This window comes from Egretta garzetta, unplaced genomic scaffold (genome assembly GCF_000687185.1).
Source record: "Egretta garzetta isolate BGI_Z169 unplaced genomic scaffold, ASM68718v1 scaffold158, whole genome shotgun sequence".
NCBI lineage: Eukaryota > Metazoa > Chordata > Aves > Pelecaniformes > Ardeidae > Egretta > Egretta garzetta.
In genome coordinates this window covers 1,367,083-1,385,669 of record NW_009260430.1, presented here as the reverse complement: position 1 = coordinate 1,385,669, position 18,587 = coordinate 1,367,083, and the positions used below count along the sequence as shown (strand labels likewise).

The 18,587-nt window shown below is 45.3% G+C and overlaps 1 protein-coding gene across 3 annotated transcripts; it reads right to left on the bottom strand.

Annotated features, from left to right (window-relative positions):
* Positions 1-8: 8 nt before the first annotated feature.
* CABLES2 (Cdk5 and Abl enzyme substrate 2) lies at positions 9-18,083 on the bottom strand. 3 transcript variants are annotated; one of them, XM_035899255.1, is made up of 9 exons: positions 12,584-18,083; positions 9,636-9,728; positions 8,805-8,882; positions 7,190-7,298; positions 6,281-6,446; positions 5,425-5,528; positions 4,899-5,005; positions 3,420-3,624; positions 9-2,958 (listed from the first exon to the last, which is right to left on the bottom strand). In XM_035899255.1, the coding sequence occupies exons 1-9, from the start codon at positions 12,598-12,600 to the stop codon at positions 2,818-2,820; spliced, it is 1,020 nt and encodes a 339-aa protein (XP_035755148.1). In that variant the 5' UTR covers positions 12,601-18,083; the 3' UTR covers positions 9-2,817. The 3 variants fall into 3 exon arrangements, with proteins under 3 accessions (XP_035755148.1, XP_035755149.1, XP_035755151.1); XM_035899256.1 differs by having other exon boundaries at positions 12,814-18,082; XM_035899258.1 differs by lacking the exons at positions 9,636-9,728; positions 12,584-18,083 and adding an exon at positions 7,682-7,786 and having other exon boundaries at positions 8,805-8,884.
* Positions 18,084-18,587: the final 504 nt, after the last annotated feature.

The window sequence follows — 18,587 nt, the reverse complement described above, 5'->3', positions numbered from 1 at the left end:
GCCTCGTAGCGCGAGCTCGGTGCGCTGGGTCAAGCCAGCGGCACCTCCCTGGCCCTCAGCCCCAGCCAGCCTTCCTCTGCAGCCCAAGAGGAACTGGGCATTGGTGAAAAAAACATAAAGCTGGGCGAGTTCATTACTTGGTGACGCAGTAATAGTCCTTTGCCACACGGTGGCAGCTTTTAGGTGAGAAGATGAATATTCCCCACACAGCATGGCGAGCTACACCCTCAGAGAAAAAAAAAAAAAAAAAAAAATCAACCCCCCCACAACACAGAGAGGTGACGGTACCCGCTCCTGCGCCGACATCGCAACGGAGGTACCGACGGACAAACCGCGGACTACGCCTGGGGACGGCGCCGGCCCCAAAGCCGCGCTCTACCAGAGGCATGGGTGCAGCGTTTGTGCTCCACTGCGGCAGTGGTTTTGGCCCGTGCTCCAAACCCGCTTGCGAGCTCAAGAACGCTGCATGTGCCCAAGGCAACGTCCAACATTCTGTAGCTTAACACTCCTTATCATCCGCCTTCCGAAAGGGAACACCAAAGCTTTCATTTCTAGGACATGAAACCACGGCTTCTGGGAGCCTACTTCCAGCCCCAAGGCCCCTAGACAAGCTTCCACTGAACAGCGACCGCAGAGTGGTGCAAACCAAAGCACGATTTTTCTTCCTTAGATAGCGAGAAAGGAAAGTTAATTTTGTGACAGAAAACTCTTTACACACTAGCCAGAAAGAAGTTCCCAGAGAAAGACACTTTCTGGCTTTGTTCATGGTAACCAGTGTTTTCCGATTCACGGAGACACCATGCGAGCCCTTTCTTCGCTCAGTTCTACCTCTTTCCCCTAATGACTTTGGGATGTAGCAGGCCCCCTTCAGTTGTCTCCACCACTGTTTGCTAATTTAAGGCTCGTTATACACCAGGCGTTCAGTACACCACTGTTTCTGGCATGCAGGGGCAGTTAAATGTTCTACTGAATGTAACTAGCAGGCAATTTAACCCTTCTGGAAGGCAACTGGCAAGCGTATCGTCGACCGTAACCGGCTACCATCTCACTTACGGAGGCTGGAAAGTCCTTCTGTGTTAGAGAGGAGTCACAAGCGTATTAAAATTTTACATAAATAACTGGAAGCTACGTACCGCTGCACACAGTTACAAAAGAGTTGATAGTCACTGTAATTATTACATATGAAAAATACATTTCAAGCCCTTCTCAAAGAGGAAGGGGCCCCAGTAAAGTTTGCTGCGATTCTAATGAAGGCAAATTAGCTTCAGACAAAACACAGCTGAAGAGCAAAGACTCAGCTTTGTTTTTGCCTACAACCAACATTTAATACAAGGAACAGGAATTTACATTACTTTACATATTAGATAGCAGGTCCCTTACCTCAGCACGAGGTCTAGTATTTCATTTAGGAGTCAAACTTCAATTACAAATGTCTCAGTCGTAACAGCCAAGCATCAGTTTTGTTCCTTGCAAGTGGACACAGTTACTCTTATCGTAATATTGCTTCAGGAAACCCAAGAGCCAGTATCACAGAAGGTTCCACAGATCAGAGTTAATTCCCAACCCGGACATTTAAAAAAAAAAAACCAAACCAACAAATGAAGGAATAGCCAATGGTCAGAGAAGTTATTTAACCTCTATGTAAGCGTCAGGGCACTGCTGGGCACCAGCCCTGAAGGGGCTGCTCAGCTGTGCAACAAACTCCAGCTTTCCGAGGACCGTCACAGTGATGCAATGCTTGGAAGAACAGAGTAAAAAAAAAAGAAAAAAGTCGCATTTTCAATATCGAGCACGCTTTGTGCCATTGGCTTCGTTTGGCAGCAGTCGCTTGACTGACTTAAGTATTTGCTCAGAGCACGTAAGACCATATATAATACAGTCGTGCCAAAAAGTGCTTGTTTCAGACTAAAGAACGGCGAAACCACTAAAACCCCAAAAAGGTGCATGACAGCAAATCGCTCATCTTCCGCTGAAGCGTGACTTAGGATGGCAATCGCTTTGCTGCAGCTACCTTGTTCAACACGTGGTATTTCATGACAGATTTTCAAATCCTCTTTCCTTTTTAAGTAAAATGTGTATTTCTAGGGTAACAACAGTAAACTGAACTGGAACGGAGTCATTTCAATCTTGCTACTTACAGGTCTATAGCACTGTAGAGAACAGATGCCCTGTGTATCCTCAGTGCAGATACACTGCAGTTGTTTTCCTTGTATGCAAGGCCAATGCAGGTAAAGAATAAACACCAATACAAATTCAGGATTCCCCACTAAATAACACAACTAACTTAAAAAGCACTGGTACCGGACCAGCCAGTTTTAGGCACATCTTTAAAAAAATAAAGTATGCATTTCATTAATGTAAAAATGCGAGAAGATTCTTAGAAACATCTGAGCTTTATGGTGCACTGGAATGAAAGTGATGCTTCCTTTAGTTTCAAGGAATACAATAAAGCCTTAAAAAAAATATGAAGAAACAATACCATAGTATTCTTCATAGGGAAGAACAGTTTTAGTAAAACCAAAAAGATAAATAAGGAATAATAAGCAGCCGTGACAGCTGACTGGTGAGCATTTGTGCTTTGAATGTCCAAAAGAAAATAAAGAGTTCAACAACTCTTCTCGTACCATCCCCCAGACTTGGCATACGGGTCTGTAACGCACACCTCGACAGTTTAATAACACACCGCAGACTTCGAAACCCGCTGTGGCCACGGCAGGATGCACGCAGCGGCGCAGAAAGGCCGGTGGCAACGTCGCCAGCAGCGTTCCATGATGCGATCCCCAGCACCGCCGGCTGTCAGCTGGAACACAGCTTTGGTTAAGACTGTTGTGTGAGCCGTCTGTAATGAGGTAAAACTTGGTTTTCAGGAAGATAGAGCGCCAGTTCCAAAGCTACAAGGACGGTGAATTCAAACCCAATGAGATCTCTTCTGTTGAATCTGAATCTCTCTTCTAGTTTCTACGATAGCAATAAAAAAAAAAGGGGGGGGGGGGGGGGGGGAGACTGTATTCACTAATAAGATACCAACGATTAACTCAGCATAAAACAGGAGTTGACGATGCATGGCCAGAACCGTACCTACAGAAGCCAAAGTGTTTCCAGGGATCAGACAAGTAAACCAGCTTATCAGCTCGGCTGTGACAGCCACACAGCAGTGACATACATGTGCCTGAGAGGCAGTAAGTGTAAAAATAACCTCACTGTAGAATCAGTAGAACATTGGACTGCACAGTCGCAGTTCGAATGAATTAAAAAAACCCACACACATCAAGGAAGAGCCCTAATGAGGCATAAAACTGAAAGAGCTGGTCTTAAATGCAAGCATGCGCTGCTGAAAGTCTCGGCTTTCATCGTTGTCCTGTTCTATGAGCTAGAGAAAAGGTTCTGACAGCACCTGAAACAAGTCTCGTAGTACTTACGTCTATAAGGTGTTTAACTTCATGTTTCCTGAGATCACTGCTGATCTTGGCTGCAAGCAGAACGCAAGCGCCAGCGCACAGTTTGCGGTTCTGTTTGTTGAGTTTGCCTTGGAGGACAAGCTTCTCAAAGTAAACATAAGCCATGGAGACAGTAACCGGCTCCAGATTGCACTCTTCACTCAGGTTCCGCATCTCTCTCTTTAAACTGGGAATAGGAAAAAAAGACAGGCTCTCAAACGTGACAGCTTTTACAAAATGCTCTAGAAACACTGCAGCAAAGGAACTCTAGAAGAGCATATGGGCGAGAGTCCTGGTTGGAAAACTGTGATGAGTATTATCCTAGACTGAAGAAGCCCAGCTGGCAGCAAGCTGGAGCTGATGCACAAACTGCTTTAACCCGGCTGACAGCATCTGCCATGGAAGAACAGTTCCACATCTGCCCACACACACCACGGGCTTAGCTGCCCCACGGACACACAGGCTATTGCTGTACGGGTCCCTCTGGGCTCCTGAACTGGTTCATGATTCATATCATAAGACTGAACCACCCTGACCTACGCGCTACCAGATCAAAGCCGTGCGGATCACAGCAGTTGTTGCAGAGAGAGCTGTCTCCTACACACCTCGAGGACACACTTCCCACAACGGCTGCCCCTTCACTTCACTTTATGGTGAATGCTGCCTCTCGTGGCTGCCATCCATGCTACACCTCCAAGAAGGTACCTGTGCAAGCACACTACTCAAAACAGCTACAAAGAGGAGTATGCAGGACACTGGCAGAACACCCTCAGACTGAGCAAGCCTTCCACTCAGAGTTGAGAGTTACACATAGCCCTGGTGATTCAGCAGAATAGTGTTTAAGCAGGCTATTTCAGAAGGCCCCGACTGCATTAACCACTGCGTAATACCAGCAAGATTACAGCTCTTGGAAGGCACAACAGTGCATCTTGCTGACGCACAGCTGGACGCATTTCCTGGGAGATGAGGAATTCACGTGGCATAGCCCTGCCTTCACAAAATGTTCTTCTTCACCAAGACTCCTCAGACCTAACACTCTTTATCCTAGAACCTTCTTAGAGTCCACAATCATCAGCACGTCTGGCAATCGAAAGGCAAAAATAACCAGAGGGTCCAGAAAGAGAATCCCTTTAGAGTGGGACTGCACTACAGCCACACAACTGGGTTACAAGTGGTCATTTCAAGGCTAATGCTGCTTCACCGTTAATTGGCTATGAGTGTGAGTACACCACAGTTGGTGAAACAAAACCCTTTTAGGCTGAACTATGACAAGCAACTGTTACCCTTTCTCAGCCCTAAACATTCCTGTATGGGGCTGTCATCCTACAGTCACCTCAACTGGCAACAAAAGATTAGTGTTTAATCATATATACTATTAATAGATCTTGCTCCATACAAGTGGAGGATAAAAGCAGCCTTGCACAGCGTAGATGTTCTCATTATTCAACGCTTGTTTCTTACCTCCTAATTTTGCTCAGTGTTAACTTGATATGAGGAAACTTCTCTCTAAAGGTTTCATTCATGTCCTTTTTAAGGTCCGAGGGTTTCACGTATTCTATGACTGTAGTCTGAAACACAAGAGGCAAAATTTATCATTTTTCTCATGAACAGTACTGACAGCCAAACAAGTCTCCCAAAGAGAGAGATGCAAAGGCAAACCCGAGTTTGATTATTCGCAATTTAACATTTCTAGAATGTCCTGAGTAATAGACTGAAGGTTGAGGTTGAATCTCAACCACAGGCAAAAATTTTTAAAAACTAGTAAGCAAATGATTACAAGAAGCAAATGACAACATGGAGATAGATGTCAGGTTGATCCTCAATAAGCTGAGTCCAGAAACCCAACTATTTGTATTTTTCCTAAGCAATTCTCAAAGAGCCACAACTTCGTCTTCCTAGAAGCAGCCTTCTTCCTCAAGCAAGTTCGCTAGAGGAGGATCTTCCAGGCACTCGCTCACTTCTCTGGTCAGGTACACCAGCCACTCACCATGTAAGAGGCAAAGATGAGAACACGTTTATGTTTCCCACAGGGCCACTGAGGATCATCCAGAAGATTTGGATCGTACTCTGCGGCTTCCCCAGCTTCGCTTCCTGAGCGGAGTGAGGAAAGCACAACAACGGGTCACCAGATACAGAGCTTTAAATTCCCCGTTTCCTCTTTACAAAAAGTTTTCAAACAGCAACCATTACAAGTGTTGGCAGACCCCACAGCACAGGCAAACTGCAGCTACAGTCACCAGTTTGCAATCCATGAACACACCAGCCAGATATTAGAATTATTAGCAAAACCCACACAAGCTCTTTCTCCAGCACGTGCCCGACGCACCATTTCAGACTTAGTGCAAACTGTTTGTCATCCACAAATACACACAGAAAACAATCGCACAAGACTGAATTCTTTTGCCTATACTCTAGCAGACAGCAGAGCTGTCTGGTTTGCCCTTTTACACAAGAGAAGGGATTCTTGTCACAAACTCCTCAGCTTATGCGTTGTTACTGAGTTAGAAGGCCAGGGGGACCACGTGTACCTACGTACACCAGATGTTTCTTGCCGAGTAACATAAAACTTCACAGTTCCAAGGAAATAGCTTTGCACTCCTTGAATTGCATAAACAGAAGAAGCCCAGGTATACAGAGGACACAAGGAATGTGCGTAAGCCTCAGTTTAAGGCTCATCATTTATACTGCACCAACAAGCCTTCTTCGCTAGGCTGTGCTAAAAACTGTCCCCTTCCAGCTGCAGCACATCCTTCCTAATAACGCACTTTACCACCCGCAATTGTTTCAGACACACATTTATGTTTTTCTGCTGTGCGCACAAGTGGCGACAAAGCTGTCCTTACCGATGTCTGTGCCTGCTGGTATCGTTTTTGCTGTCACAGTTTTGTATCTTGACCCAGGAAGACTCCGTGAAGCACCGGCTCGACATGAGGGAACAGCACTATGGCTGTCCGCTTTGCGAACAACCAGGGCATTGGTCGGATACAAGAATTTTGCATAGGACACAACCTTAAAGAAAGGAAAGTTGTTATAGGGGAAAATTTATGGAAAAGCTTATTTCCAGACATCTGGGGTTTTCAACTCAGAGAGTACCCTGGAGTTTGTATTTGGGAGTGGGGACCTTGAAATTGTGGGACAGGAGGAAAGGGAAAAGATTGCTGAGGAATGCCTTGCTTCCAAGACTTCAGCATGGAAGTGCTGTAGAAGATTTGGTGGGGTGGCAAAGGAAAGGGGAGAATCACATCAGTAAAATTTTGGCAGAATATAAATTTAACTAAAGAGGTATAAATTTCATCCATATTTCTATCAAAATGTGACTTGCATGTTGCCTGAGATACCAGAGTCAAATTAATACTTCACAAATGAAGGCAGAAGTGATCATGGGCTTCAACAGACTCCTCAGAAGCAGCTTTATCACAAGCCAAACATTTCAAATGTTAAGGACTGAAACAAACTTCCACTGCTCTCAATTTATGCAGTGCTTGCCATCTAGAAAGTGATTTGCCCCAGCATGAAAGGGTCCCAGGGTGAAAGCAGCCAGCTTATCCACCCGCTGTCTCCAGCTCCAGTCAGTGGTTTGGTCATTGGCATTACAGATCAAGAGACAAAAAACCCACCAACCACCCAAAACCCCACAAATGCCCACCCAAAAAATGGTCATTGGCATTACAGATCAAGAGACAAAAAAAACCCCACCAACCACCCAAAACCAAACCAAAACCCCACAAATGCCCACCCAAAAACATCCTTACCTTGCCATCAGCACCCAGCTCTACTCCTTCCAGTCCAAGAACCATCTCAGTGGAGACTGAAACTCCCCCAGAAGGATGGCGCTGCTTCTGTCCTTCCATTTTTAGGTCACTAAATGCAGATAAGAAAATGCACTATTGAAAAAAACTTGGCAAAGCCCAGCTTCCCCTATGGTAAGCACCAGGTCCATCCACTAGCTACAGCCACCACCACCAGGTCAGAGCTTCTATGTGGGAACAGTGCAACCCCTCAATCCCATCGCCAAGGAAGCATTAATTTTTAAGGAACATCTCTACATTTTGAAAAGAGTCCTTAGTTGAAGAATCGGATTTCATATCATTTTAATGTAAATCTAACAGACCTAGAAAACGTAAAAACTTTTTTTTAACATGGTCTTTCTGCATAAGACCATACTGGTTGTTAACACACTAATGCTCAAACACTTAACAGCAAACATGATTTATATTACTAGTTTTCCAGGATTAGAAACTTGCCTTTCAATTGCAATTTTCCAACCGCTTGCGTGCACAAGCTCAAATTAAGAATTAAGGCTGCTAGCAGAGCCCCGCTTCAGCGATGGCAGCATGCAGCTTTGTCACCTATATTCCAACACGAAAAAGCAATTTTCAGTTAAAGAACTGCATTGCCAGCTTACACACAAGCAGAACGACACAGGGCTCCGAACTGCTCTGAAATAGCTCCAGTGACCTTGCTGCTTTTCTATGAAGTGAGAGAATATTTTCTCATCAACTATTTTTACAGCAAGTGCATTTGCATACAATACAATTCCCACAACTAAACATCCGTTTCCTCTGTCCATAAGTTATGTACAGGACACAAGTGACAACACGATTGTTTTGCCCAAAAGTGCATTAGAATAAGATTAGTATTTTCTATGGTATACTTTTTGATCGCAGACCTTCACAGAATCAACTTAGACTTCACAAGGGACTGAGCAAAGCTGCAGGGAAATCCAGTTCCCAGGTTTGGTTTCTCATAAATGATCATATTGACAGTTCTATAAAAAAAATGCAGTACAAACACTAAAAGCAGTTGCAATCAGTCTAAACTGTTCCTGTTTTTCTTGGACTGCAAATAGTGACATTCATGGCATAGAGCTGAAACACAGAAGTGCATCTTAAACTGATTTAGATGGAACTTCATTATAAAACCTTGAAGGCTTCCAGTAAAGGCGGCAGCGTCCTTCCCTGTATGCTTTTTTGCTGACACAATTGTTGCACTAAAGATGGTTTATTTCTGACCACTTTAGGAGCAGAGGAAATCCTACACAGCAACAAATCACACCACCAAAGTTGGTTTCAGGGATTTCACAGGGCTGGAGTGCTTTAAAACATCAATAAACACCTGAAGAAAAGTCTACTTTTTTTGCGCTATTTTTCTCTTGGAGTTTGAATGAACACTTGGACACTGTGGCAACGTCTGGTTTTACTGCTCCGATAGCAAGCTCTTGTCCTTACACACAAATGGCAATTTAAGTAAGTTCACCTGCTTCAAAGCAGGAGACCAACACCAACCACACTCCTTTAAAAAAAAAAAAAAAACAACTTTCACCAACAACAGGCCAGGCATTTCATGAAGCAGTTAAAGGTGACTCACCTGATCCGTAAACTCTCCCCGTAAGGTAGGATAGAAAAAGCCACGCACAGCGTTCGTTTAGCACAGATTAACACTATCCTGTAAGCAGATGGGAAGAGATCAGGGTAAGAAGATTCAGAAGTTACAAAGCAACTTCTTACGGACCATGAAAACAGAACTCCTCTTAAATTGCTCTGTACGTTACACAGATACTGCCGCGGATTTTACACAGATACTGCCGCCAATTTTACGTTTTCAGAAAGCAGCACAAAAGCAGAGGCTCCATTCTGACCCTGTAGGTCCTTAGAGCCCAGTTCTGTATCAAACCCCAGCGTTCAGTAACTGCCATCACCTTGGGAGCTCCTCAAAGGAGATGCTGGTCTTTAAATATGTATCTCTATATTTAAGTAACTTTTACATAAACCTTGTGAAAAGATGTAGGTAATATTTTACATTCAGGTGAAGTCTCGCACCTCTTAATAATAAATATGAATGTGCCCCCCTCCCCTTCTCTTCGTCCCAACAACTATGAGCCAAGAATTTGGCTAAACCAAACCATTCTCCTTAAATCCTCCCCAGCTCTAGCCTCTCTGCGTGCTGGAGATAAGAAGGGTGTTAGAAGAGAATGATTTAACCTCCTCAAAGCAGGATGGCAGAACCACCAGAATATTGCTGCAGGTGTAGCAGATAGGAGCACCTACTGCCTTCAACAGAAGTGTGTAAGTGTGTGCAAGATTAACAAGACCCCAAGGACATCACCTTATTCCCACCGACATTAAATGGCTAATCACATTTGCGGAGGGCATCCTATTGCACCCAAGCACAGGAGGCACCTTGATCTCCAGAAGTTACCTGCTGTTCTTGGTGTCATACTGCCTCATGTTCTTGATGAAGTGCATCTTCTTCAAACTTTTGTGTCTTGGAGACCCAGATATATGCTTGGTTCTGCAATTACAAAAAAACAAACAAACCACCACCACCCATTAGGTGTCTGGAAAAAAAAAAAAGGGTCATGCCAGTTGTATGATCAGATGGCAGCACTAGCATGCAGGACCTCGGATTTTGGCGTGGAAGAGGGTGGAGGGAGGAGAGGACTACATGCAACGAGTTGAGGTTAATGCTGCTTTTGAAAAAAGTACCTTCGTACACTGGCATATTCCACTATGTCTTCTAAAAAGTCTAGAGAGCAGCGCTGGGAGATAAAACGCCTTCTGTAAAATGTACAACACCACGAAGAGTGAACAGTATTAGTTCATGGCCTCTGAGTTTATGAACTGCAACAGATGTATGAGCTCTTAGGACAAACGGCAGGTTTTCCAGATTATTTTTTTTTGTTGGAAGAGTACTTAACTACAAGTTTCAAGTTCCTAAAAAGGCCAAGAACTCGTCTCCCCCTCTAGGACCCTTGAAGTACATATTTATACCAACTTCATTAGCATCAGCATTCACCATCTTCAACACAAAAGAACACCTACCTATAAGCTAAACACCTAAACCACTTCCAAATACTCATTTAAAATCTTACAAGAAACATTGCAAGAAGCCCTCCCCTCATCAAGGCAAGGGAATAACTCATTTTATATCAATCTATGGACAGATACAGGTATATCTGTATGATGACCAAACATCTGTGTCTATTCTCGATTTGGAACGCAGTCGTCTCCAGCTGCAGGAGTCGGCAGACTGAGAGTCTATGACAGAAGCTCAATAAAATTGACAGGTGTCTCCGGAAAACAATAGAGGGGGCTATTAGAGGAAGCAAGGAGTATTCCGTACCCATCTGAAATCCCAGAGTGGAAGATACAAGGAGAGTAATAGTAGGAATCATGTGAGTTAGCGTAACAGTAATAGGACATTACATTTAAGCAAAAAAATAAGACTTTGCCAAAGTAAGATACATTACTATTGTCGAAGTCAAGACAGTCTTCATTGGTAGAGATTTACAAATGAATCGCGAAACTGTGACTGCAATTCCCATAGGAACAACGCACTCAGATTCAACCGCCACCAGCAAACCGCTGACACTACAACTATCAGATTCCGTATTTTCTGCTTTTGTTTAAGCATACATTGTGCTACGTTTTTAGCACAAGCCACATGCATTAAAGTCTAAGGTTTTCTTCCAGAACACCACCAGTCAACTCATGGAGCTCAACTAACAGGCAATACTGCAATAAAAGTCAACGTAGAAGCAGCACATAAGACAAAAGTTGCAGGACTCTGGTTTGACAAGATCTACTTCTGGAAAAAATTCAAACTTTAAGCTGCACCTGAGCTCTGGCACCCACAAGCAGCCAAACCACTCCAAGAAACCAAGGCCAGGCTCTCATGCCTGGAAGTTAACACCCAACACCAAAGCAAGAGCATGGCACCTGGGGTGGGTGCAAGGGGAAGAGGTCAAGAGAAATGGGATTTATTGTTAACAGCTATGGAAGAGTTTTTACACAGCAAAGCCATTTGTAGCTTCAGTTGATTCAAGTTAAAGATCAAAAAAAGCTACTTGGGATTAAGTCTGGTCTTGAATCACAGCACTTCAAGAGTTTGAAGCAGCTGGACAATCTGCTAATCCTAGTGACTTTGCCTTTCCTCCTCTCCAGCCTGAGCTGGGTAAGAAACCAAACCACACGATTTTGTTGCTACAGAAGAGATAGACCAGAGCTCTGACGTGAACAAAATCTGCTTTTTCTTAAGCATGGTGTCTAGAAAAGCAAATCGCCTGAGTGACAGAACAGGTACTTTCACTTCTTTTCCCCAATTCTTACAAGTTATTTCTTCTCTTCTGAGCTACCTGGAGCTATTGCCAGAGCTGGCTGCCAAAAACCATGCCAGCAAGATGCAGCCGTTTCCCACCGCATGGCACATTGCCCTTCCAGGCAGCGTCGCTGATGCACGGGACTCTCTATAAAATTACAGATTTCCACAACAAGCAGAATTCCAGCAACAGGAGCAGTTGCCCCTCTTTCTTCGATCTGCACCAGGAACACAAAAGCCAGCACTTTAGAAAAGATGGTGTTCTGGTATTCTTCCTCATACATTGACATAAATCACTTAAAACTGCTGATCTGCAGGCAAGCCTCTGCAATAAGGGCTCTGAAGTTATTCCTGTAGTTGTTACGTACCAACGATTATCTGGAGGTTTTTGCAAAATATCACTTTGGGCTGAGTCTTCCTGAAGCCAGGTTAGTGCCTCATTCCTCACTGCGAGTTCATAAGAGACAACGCACCTTTTTTTTCCTTTATTCTCAAGTACATAAAGAGAATGAACACCAAACTAATGAACATTTTTCTTCTTCCCAAAGTCTGCTTACAATCTCCTTAATAAAATATAATGAGTGCCTTTTCTCTGTGAATTTGTAGTACCTTATGCTGCCATATAAAACTTCATTTTTTTCCCCTAGAAAGAAATGGTCTTCAGATTCTCAGCAGCACTGTTCAGGCTTTCTTAAAAGAAAAAAACACACCACAACTCAAACAAGTAGGAAGATGAAAAATTAGTGTCCCTTTCTGTAAACATAAGCAAGGTAAATCCTCCCACAAGACTAACACCTCCAGTACTGCTAGAGACTGCCTCCTACAAATCGACAGCTATTAAGGGTGCTACTGAAGAGCGTTCCTGGCACAGCTTCAATGCCCTTCACCAGCACTTCAGTTTTAAAATTATTATGGTGGGGGTTTTTTTTGTTTTGTTTTCAATGAGAACTGCACAGGAAAGTTTAACGCTTTCATATACACACAGTTCTCCAGTCTAGCTTGGAATCTAACCTGCAATAAAAACCCCTTCATGAAATGGGGAGACCAACCTCAAACCTCCTGGCATGATGCAGTTGGTAATGTCCCCAGTCTTCCTCCCCTCCTGGGGGAGACCTGGCTGGATGCAGAAAAAGGTGCCACATACGGCGAGGAACAGGGAAAACAGAGCTAACACCAATGACAATAGGCAATGGTACAAAAAAAAAAAAAAAGCACGTAGTTCTGTAAAAGGATACTGGTGTAACTGGACAGACTGGGAGAGCCATGGCTAGACCCTCACCAGTAACTCCACGGTGCGGTAGGTGCAGCTGCCCTCAGGACCGACCAGGGTGTGCTCACCACTGTGGTGCGGACCCATCCGGAGCATCACGCCTCGTTTGCTCGGTAACAGGGACAGAAGTGACAAAGACCTGAGCCTGCTGCTGTGGAAGAGCACATCTGAAAGTAAAAACCTGCTGCAGCGAAGGGAAGCTCCTGGCCCTCGACTCAAGCCCACGGTGACTCATCCCCACTCTGCCAACAGGAAACTTCATTTTTAGCTACGCTTGCAAATAATATTTTCTGTCCTCAAGGGACGCTAAGCGAGTCACTCTCCCTCAAACCTCCAAACGAGGTGTGCATAAAGAGGGCTCACGAATCCAGTTGGTACTCAATGGTTTGCACGCTCAAGCCAACGTTTTACAGCAACACAGCTCCCTCGCTGCACTCCGAGAGGGGCTTGCGAGATTCCTCGGTACGACTGCTGTAGAGAACTTATTAGGTGGTGCAGTACTTGGAGCGTGCCGCAGAATTTAATGCTTTTTGAGCAGTCTGCACTTATTGTTATATACACACACTTTTTTTTTTTCTTTAGCTTGAGTGCTCTTCTCGTGCAGCCAATCCACAGCTCAATAGGCAGCACAGGATCACTTTGGCAGCTGCTAGCTTCAGTGAAAAAACATCGAGTCACGTATCCTGTGCAAAGCAGCTTCACCTAGGAGAACACTTCTTGCTTGTGGTCTGCTCCACTGGAATTCAAAGGATTTTAAGTCGTTTTCACAGAACACTCGTTGCCAAATGCAACTGGAGCACTAAACCAGAATACCAACACCTATACATGCGCTGCCGGTTACCTTACACACACCCTCACCGATGTGCTGCCTGACAATGAGAAATCAAAGGATCCAATATTAAAATGTTAATGAGTTCTGCGGAGCAGGCTGTAATTTCAGCGGTATCCTGAAAAAAGTTCAAACGTGCCTGTTTGCCGATATCAGCTATTTCCCTGACAAGCTATGGAGGGTTTGCTTCTTTGTATGTCCTTGGCCAGAGCTCACTTTTGGGTGCTTCCCCCCTGCTATTTCAGGAGCCAGTGAAGCAGGACCCTCCCAGATCTTCAACATGAAAACCAGCAACTGTGTTTACAGAGCCAGCACCTCCGATGGGACCCACCAAGAGAGAAACCACACGCAGCGCAGGCTCGGAGATAAGGGGCTATCAAGCAGAGGAATTCTGGATTACGCCTTGGTTTGTTATCTCCATGCGCACACACGGACGCACACAATCCAACACCACAGCCGAATCCCTGGTGAGCTGCACATGCGCTTAAAAAAAGCCCACCAAAAAAACCCCCCTTGTGTTCAGATAGAAACCCCAACAAATTACATTCAGAATTGCATTTTGACTCCCACCCTGGGAAGCAGTAGCCAGCCCACACACAGACCCTTTCCGATGGATTTCCCACTGAGGAAACCCAATTTCTGAGTGCTTCCAGCTTCAGGGTTGGCCTCTTCTGGTCCTGCCAGTGTCCCACCAAGTGAAACTCTGCAGAGGGTGAACAACAACAGACGAACAGCATGCAGGATCCCCGGCCCCGAGGCGGACACAGCTCTTAAGTGTTCCCAGCAGAACAGGACACAGCTAAGAGCAATCTATGTATAGCACCGGTAATCCCTACATGTCCCGTCTTATGAACTGAAAGAAAAGACCTGGTTAATTCACAGCTCCAGATTAAAGAACCCGGACCTTGCCGATGGCTTGCCAAGAGTATTTTCTCCCTTCCCACCATGGGCTGTACCTGCAGGCACCCAAGAGGACAAGTGTAAAGTTTCAGGATGCTGCTGTAGTTGGAAGCAGCCAAGCTGACCATTCTTAAGTAGATATCATCGTCGAAAGCCAAAGAGATAACCCCGTGCTATCAGACGTGGCTTCAGGCGTCCTCATCCACGGCCGCTCCTGGACCACCGTGCAGGGACAGTGGGGCAGCCCTTTGGGCACTTGTGTCCCTGCTCAGCTCAGCACACCCCAGCTCTGAAACAGCCCCCGTGAACCTCATTTTAACTTGTAATACCAGTCGTTAAATTGCAGCAGCCAACAGCCTTACTTAAGCCACTGCGTGCAGCTGCCATTTCACCATTTTGAAGCTTCTCTCCGTTCTGCCCTTCTGGTTCCTGCATTTTTGCTACAGCAGAAATGACTGGCTTGTCTTAGGGTTACACCAGAAGCTTCTAAAAATCTTGCAGGGGTTCTCCTCCCATGAATTAACCCCCACCTCCCACACGGAGCAGGTTTGCCCTCCGAGCCAACCACACAGCCGGAGCTCAATCAGCATCCAGCCATTTTCACCAACGCAGCACCTTTGGTTCATCTTCTGCCGTGACTTCTTACCCTCACCGCTTCCAGGATCGCCAAGCCCTGCGACACCAGCGTTCAAAGGTGCTGCAAAAGCCAGACAGCAACATGTCTTGAGACCTCCTCCAGCCAAGGGACAAATTGGGAGATGGGAGTCGCATCCATGGCCCCTCTGCAGGGGGAAGGATGCCACGCTGCGTGCACCCACGCAGGCATGCACCCCCCCGGCACCAGGCTAAAATTAGCAGCGAGGCTTATATCCTCTCTGCTATACCTACTGCTAACAGATGGGTGGAATGGGGCAGGCCAAGGATTTTTAATTACTTTGCAAAATTAGGGGCTAATAGAATTTGGTTTTCTATTTCTCACTTGAAAGAACTTTATTTTAAACATGGATATCCCTTTGTAAGGTCCTTCACAGGCTTCAGTATAATCAAGGGACTGAGTTATTAATATAACAAGGACAAAAAACATTTATTGGTTTTTGGAAGCACTGGCTTAGTAACGACTGTCAAAAGGTAATTTGCACAAGAATCCAGATCCCAAATCCTGTTTACAGTAGGAAGACATACCTGTCAGATTTGTTTTGCCAAGACATATTTTAAAGATTAAGCTGTATCATTTTCCTTCCTTACGGGCAAGCCAACAACCCGATATGAACCGTGCTTCGGTTTGACTAGGTAAAATACTGACATCAAGGGATCAAGACAGCCAGTTCCCATTTTTAAACTTAATTTTTCACAACTGCTATTACTTATGCAGCCCAGGAGACATTTACCACTTTCAGGCTTGTGTTTCAGAGCATAGGGGTGCGTGCATCCCTATTCCTGTACCCACGCCCCGTGCCCCGCCACCCTCAGCGCTCACATTAAGGACCCTCCTGCTCAAAAGCAGACTGAGTACAGCTCACCAGAAGCAACAAGTTCTCAGGAATTAAAGGCAAAAGAAGTCAGAGACCATGTTTGTACTGAAACACCTTCAAACCCACACATTTGGTGAAATAAATGACTTCAGTGAAGAATCTACACCATGAAGTGCCCAGCACTGAGCAAGCTGTTTTCATGGGTAGATGGTTTCAGCTCTGACGTTCAATGAGAGGCAGCAGCCGAGAAGACACCCTGCATAACCGACAGCAAACATACAGCTGAGTGCTCCTTCTTTACAAAGTCAGCTACTCACTGGTTTATGCCCCCCCCCGACGTGCAGTTTGGATTGCAAGCCACCACCCCAGGAGCTTGTTCTGACATTTGTTTTAAATATCAGGCTGCCAGAGAGTAAGTACAAGTCTCGCAGCAGGGCTAGTTTAAGTTATTCCTCTGGTAATCTTCATCTTAAAGCGGAAACCCAAGTAGCCACACGAGCATGGAAAGTACTTTTATGCTTCAGAGCAGGTCCCTCTGCAAGACCTCAGGATGAGGGGGGGCAGTCCCCCAATTTCTTCACCTTTGTGCCCTTATTCAAGGTTTGTTTGCGAAACTGAAGGGGCACCAGGGGCTTTTCTGCTGGTCTCAAGCAGCCAAGAAAAAATCCTGCACTCCTCAAACACCAGTAAAGCCACATGCAAGGAAAATGAATGCCATGCAGCCTACGGGACAGGCAAGAAGGAACAAAAATGAAGTATAATTTGAATGCAGGTGGAGGCAGAATAAGGGAAAAGCTCACTAAGCCTGGAGAGTTTTAAATACTAACAAGGAAGGAAGTCAGATACTCCTCTCAGCAGCTGCTACTTCACTGCGGATTCACAACCATGTATGATTAAGACCTAATGCTCCTAAAAAACGAGCTTTGTATTCATTGCATTTCATAAATCACATTGTTTTGGTGCTAAGAGTGTTTAGAGAACTCGAGGATAAAATAACACCTCCCAGTAAGTATTACGAAAGCAACCTGTTGCAACAGAACCACCAAACCAGATGCAAGGTTTGCCATGCCCAGAGCCCGCTTCTAAAGCCCACTCCTAAAATCCCTGCTGCTTCTCACAAAGCAAACTGGATGTGCTGGCCAGCACACGGCCAGTGACTGTATTTCTCCAAATTCCTACCAGTTTCTGGAGGCATCCCTAGCTCACCAACCTGGTTCCCTCAGTGCTTTGTGCTCTGCTCATCAAGCACTGAACCACTGACCAAAATGGGGAAGTGAAATGCAAAGCATCTCCTTGATAACGCTGTGGGCATTGTGCTAGAAATACTCATGTGCTTCCCCGAGAGATGCTGCTGTCATTCCATCACGTGCCTTCTTAGAATAAAAGCCTTCAGCACAATAAAACTCCCAAGCGAGAGAAGCTTTCAGCTGGGAAGGAGGAGAAAATTCAGAACAGGCGACTAGAGAAAACCCCATCAAAGGAAGTTTAGCGAGGTCTCCCAGTGTTTTTACGGGCACTTGGCTCTTCCCACCGCAACCTCTGTCATCCTCTCCAACCCACAAGACATTGTAGCCCCACCAGAGCCAAATTTTATGCTTAAGTTGCAGCGACCCCAACAGAGCAAGTGCAAGTCTCTTCATTTAACACCTTTTTCAGAGGTTAGACTATAATAATTCACAGTAAATGATAGATATAACAGCTATAATCTGTATAAGTTTAAAGCTCCGCATTTGGGGAGCTAGCAAGACAGAGGGGCTTTAGCTGAGCACCCTCCAGCTGCAGTCACCAGCTTCATCAATACCTCGTGCTCATTAAAGTATCCAAATGTCATTGTGCCCACGTGCACGTCAGATTGTGCATTTTTAAACTCAGAACTACAGAGCCAGAAGACTTCAGAGCAATCTTCAAAAGAAGGCTCAAAGGCATCTTTGAGCTTGCTCAGCCTCACAGCTTTAACTGGTTGACAGATGGAAATAGGAGGAACACAGGACAGCTGAAGCCTTCAAGATTTAATGTAACTACAAGACACATACCGCAGGAAATTAAAAAAAAATTAATAGAGAATTTTGTGAGAGTCACTTCCCCTCCCTCCACCTTTCTCCCCTCCTTCTAAACCAAGCGAACCATACCCAAAGCCCAAGCAGAAGAGCTCATCTGCAGCTCAGAACTACTCTTTAAAACGGAAAGCAAAGATTCTTCCCTCCCTGCCTCATCCCACAGCTCACAGTAAATGGCAAAAACCTGAGAACCATCGCTAGTAACTCTTCTGAACTGGCTGGTCACAGTGCCAAGAGCATGCAACAGCCCTAACAAAGCAGCTTCACCCACAGCTAGGTGAGACGGCCAGCCAAGCAGATGCAAGTTTGGGCAGCCCACCCCTCTGCAATTATCAAGAAGGACTTTGGGGCTAAGCAAAGGTATGGTACGGAGCACTGACAACCTGAACACATCCTTCTCGCTGACAGCCACAGCACTTGGCATACAGGAGCCCTGGGAGCTCCAAGTGCTCAGACTTGGGAAGTGGCACTTGTTTACCAGCTGAGATCTGGGGGGAGGAAAGCAAGGAGGGGAGGAGAGAGAAC

Coding starts and splice junctions, on each gene's coding strand:
- CABLES2 (XM_035899255.1), bottom strand. Junction 6,447..7,189: donor AGCTGGGTGCTGATGGCAAG/GTAAGGATGTTT, acceptor CCTTTCTTTAAG/GTTGTGTCCTATGCAAAATT. Junction 5,529..6,280: donor ACCAGCAGGCACAGACATCG/GTAAGGACAGCT, acceptor CACTCCGCTCAG/GAAGCGAAGCTGGGGAAGCC.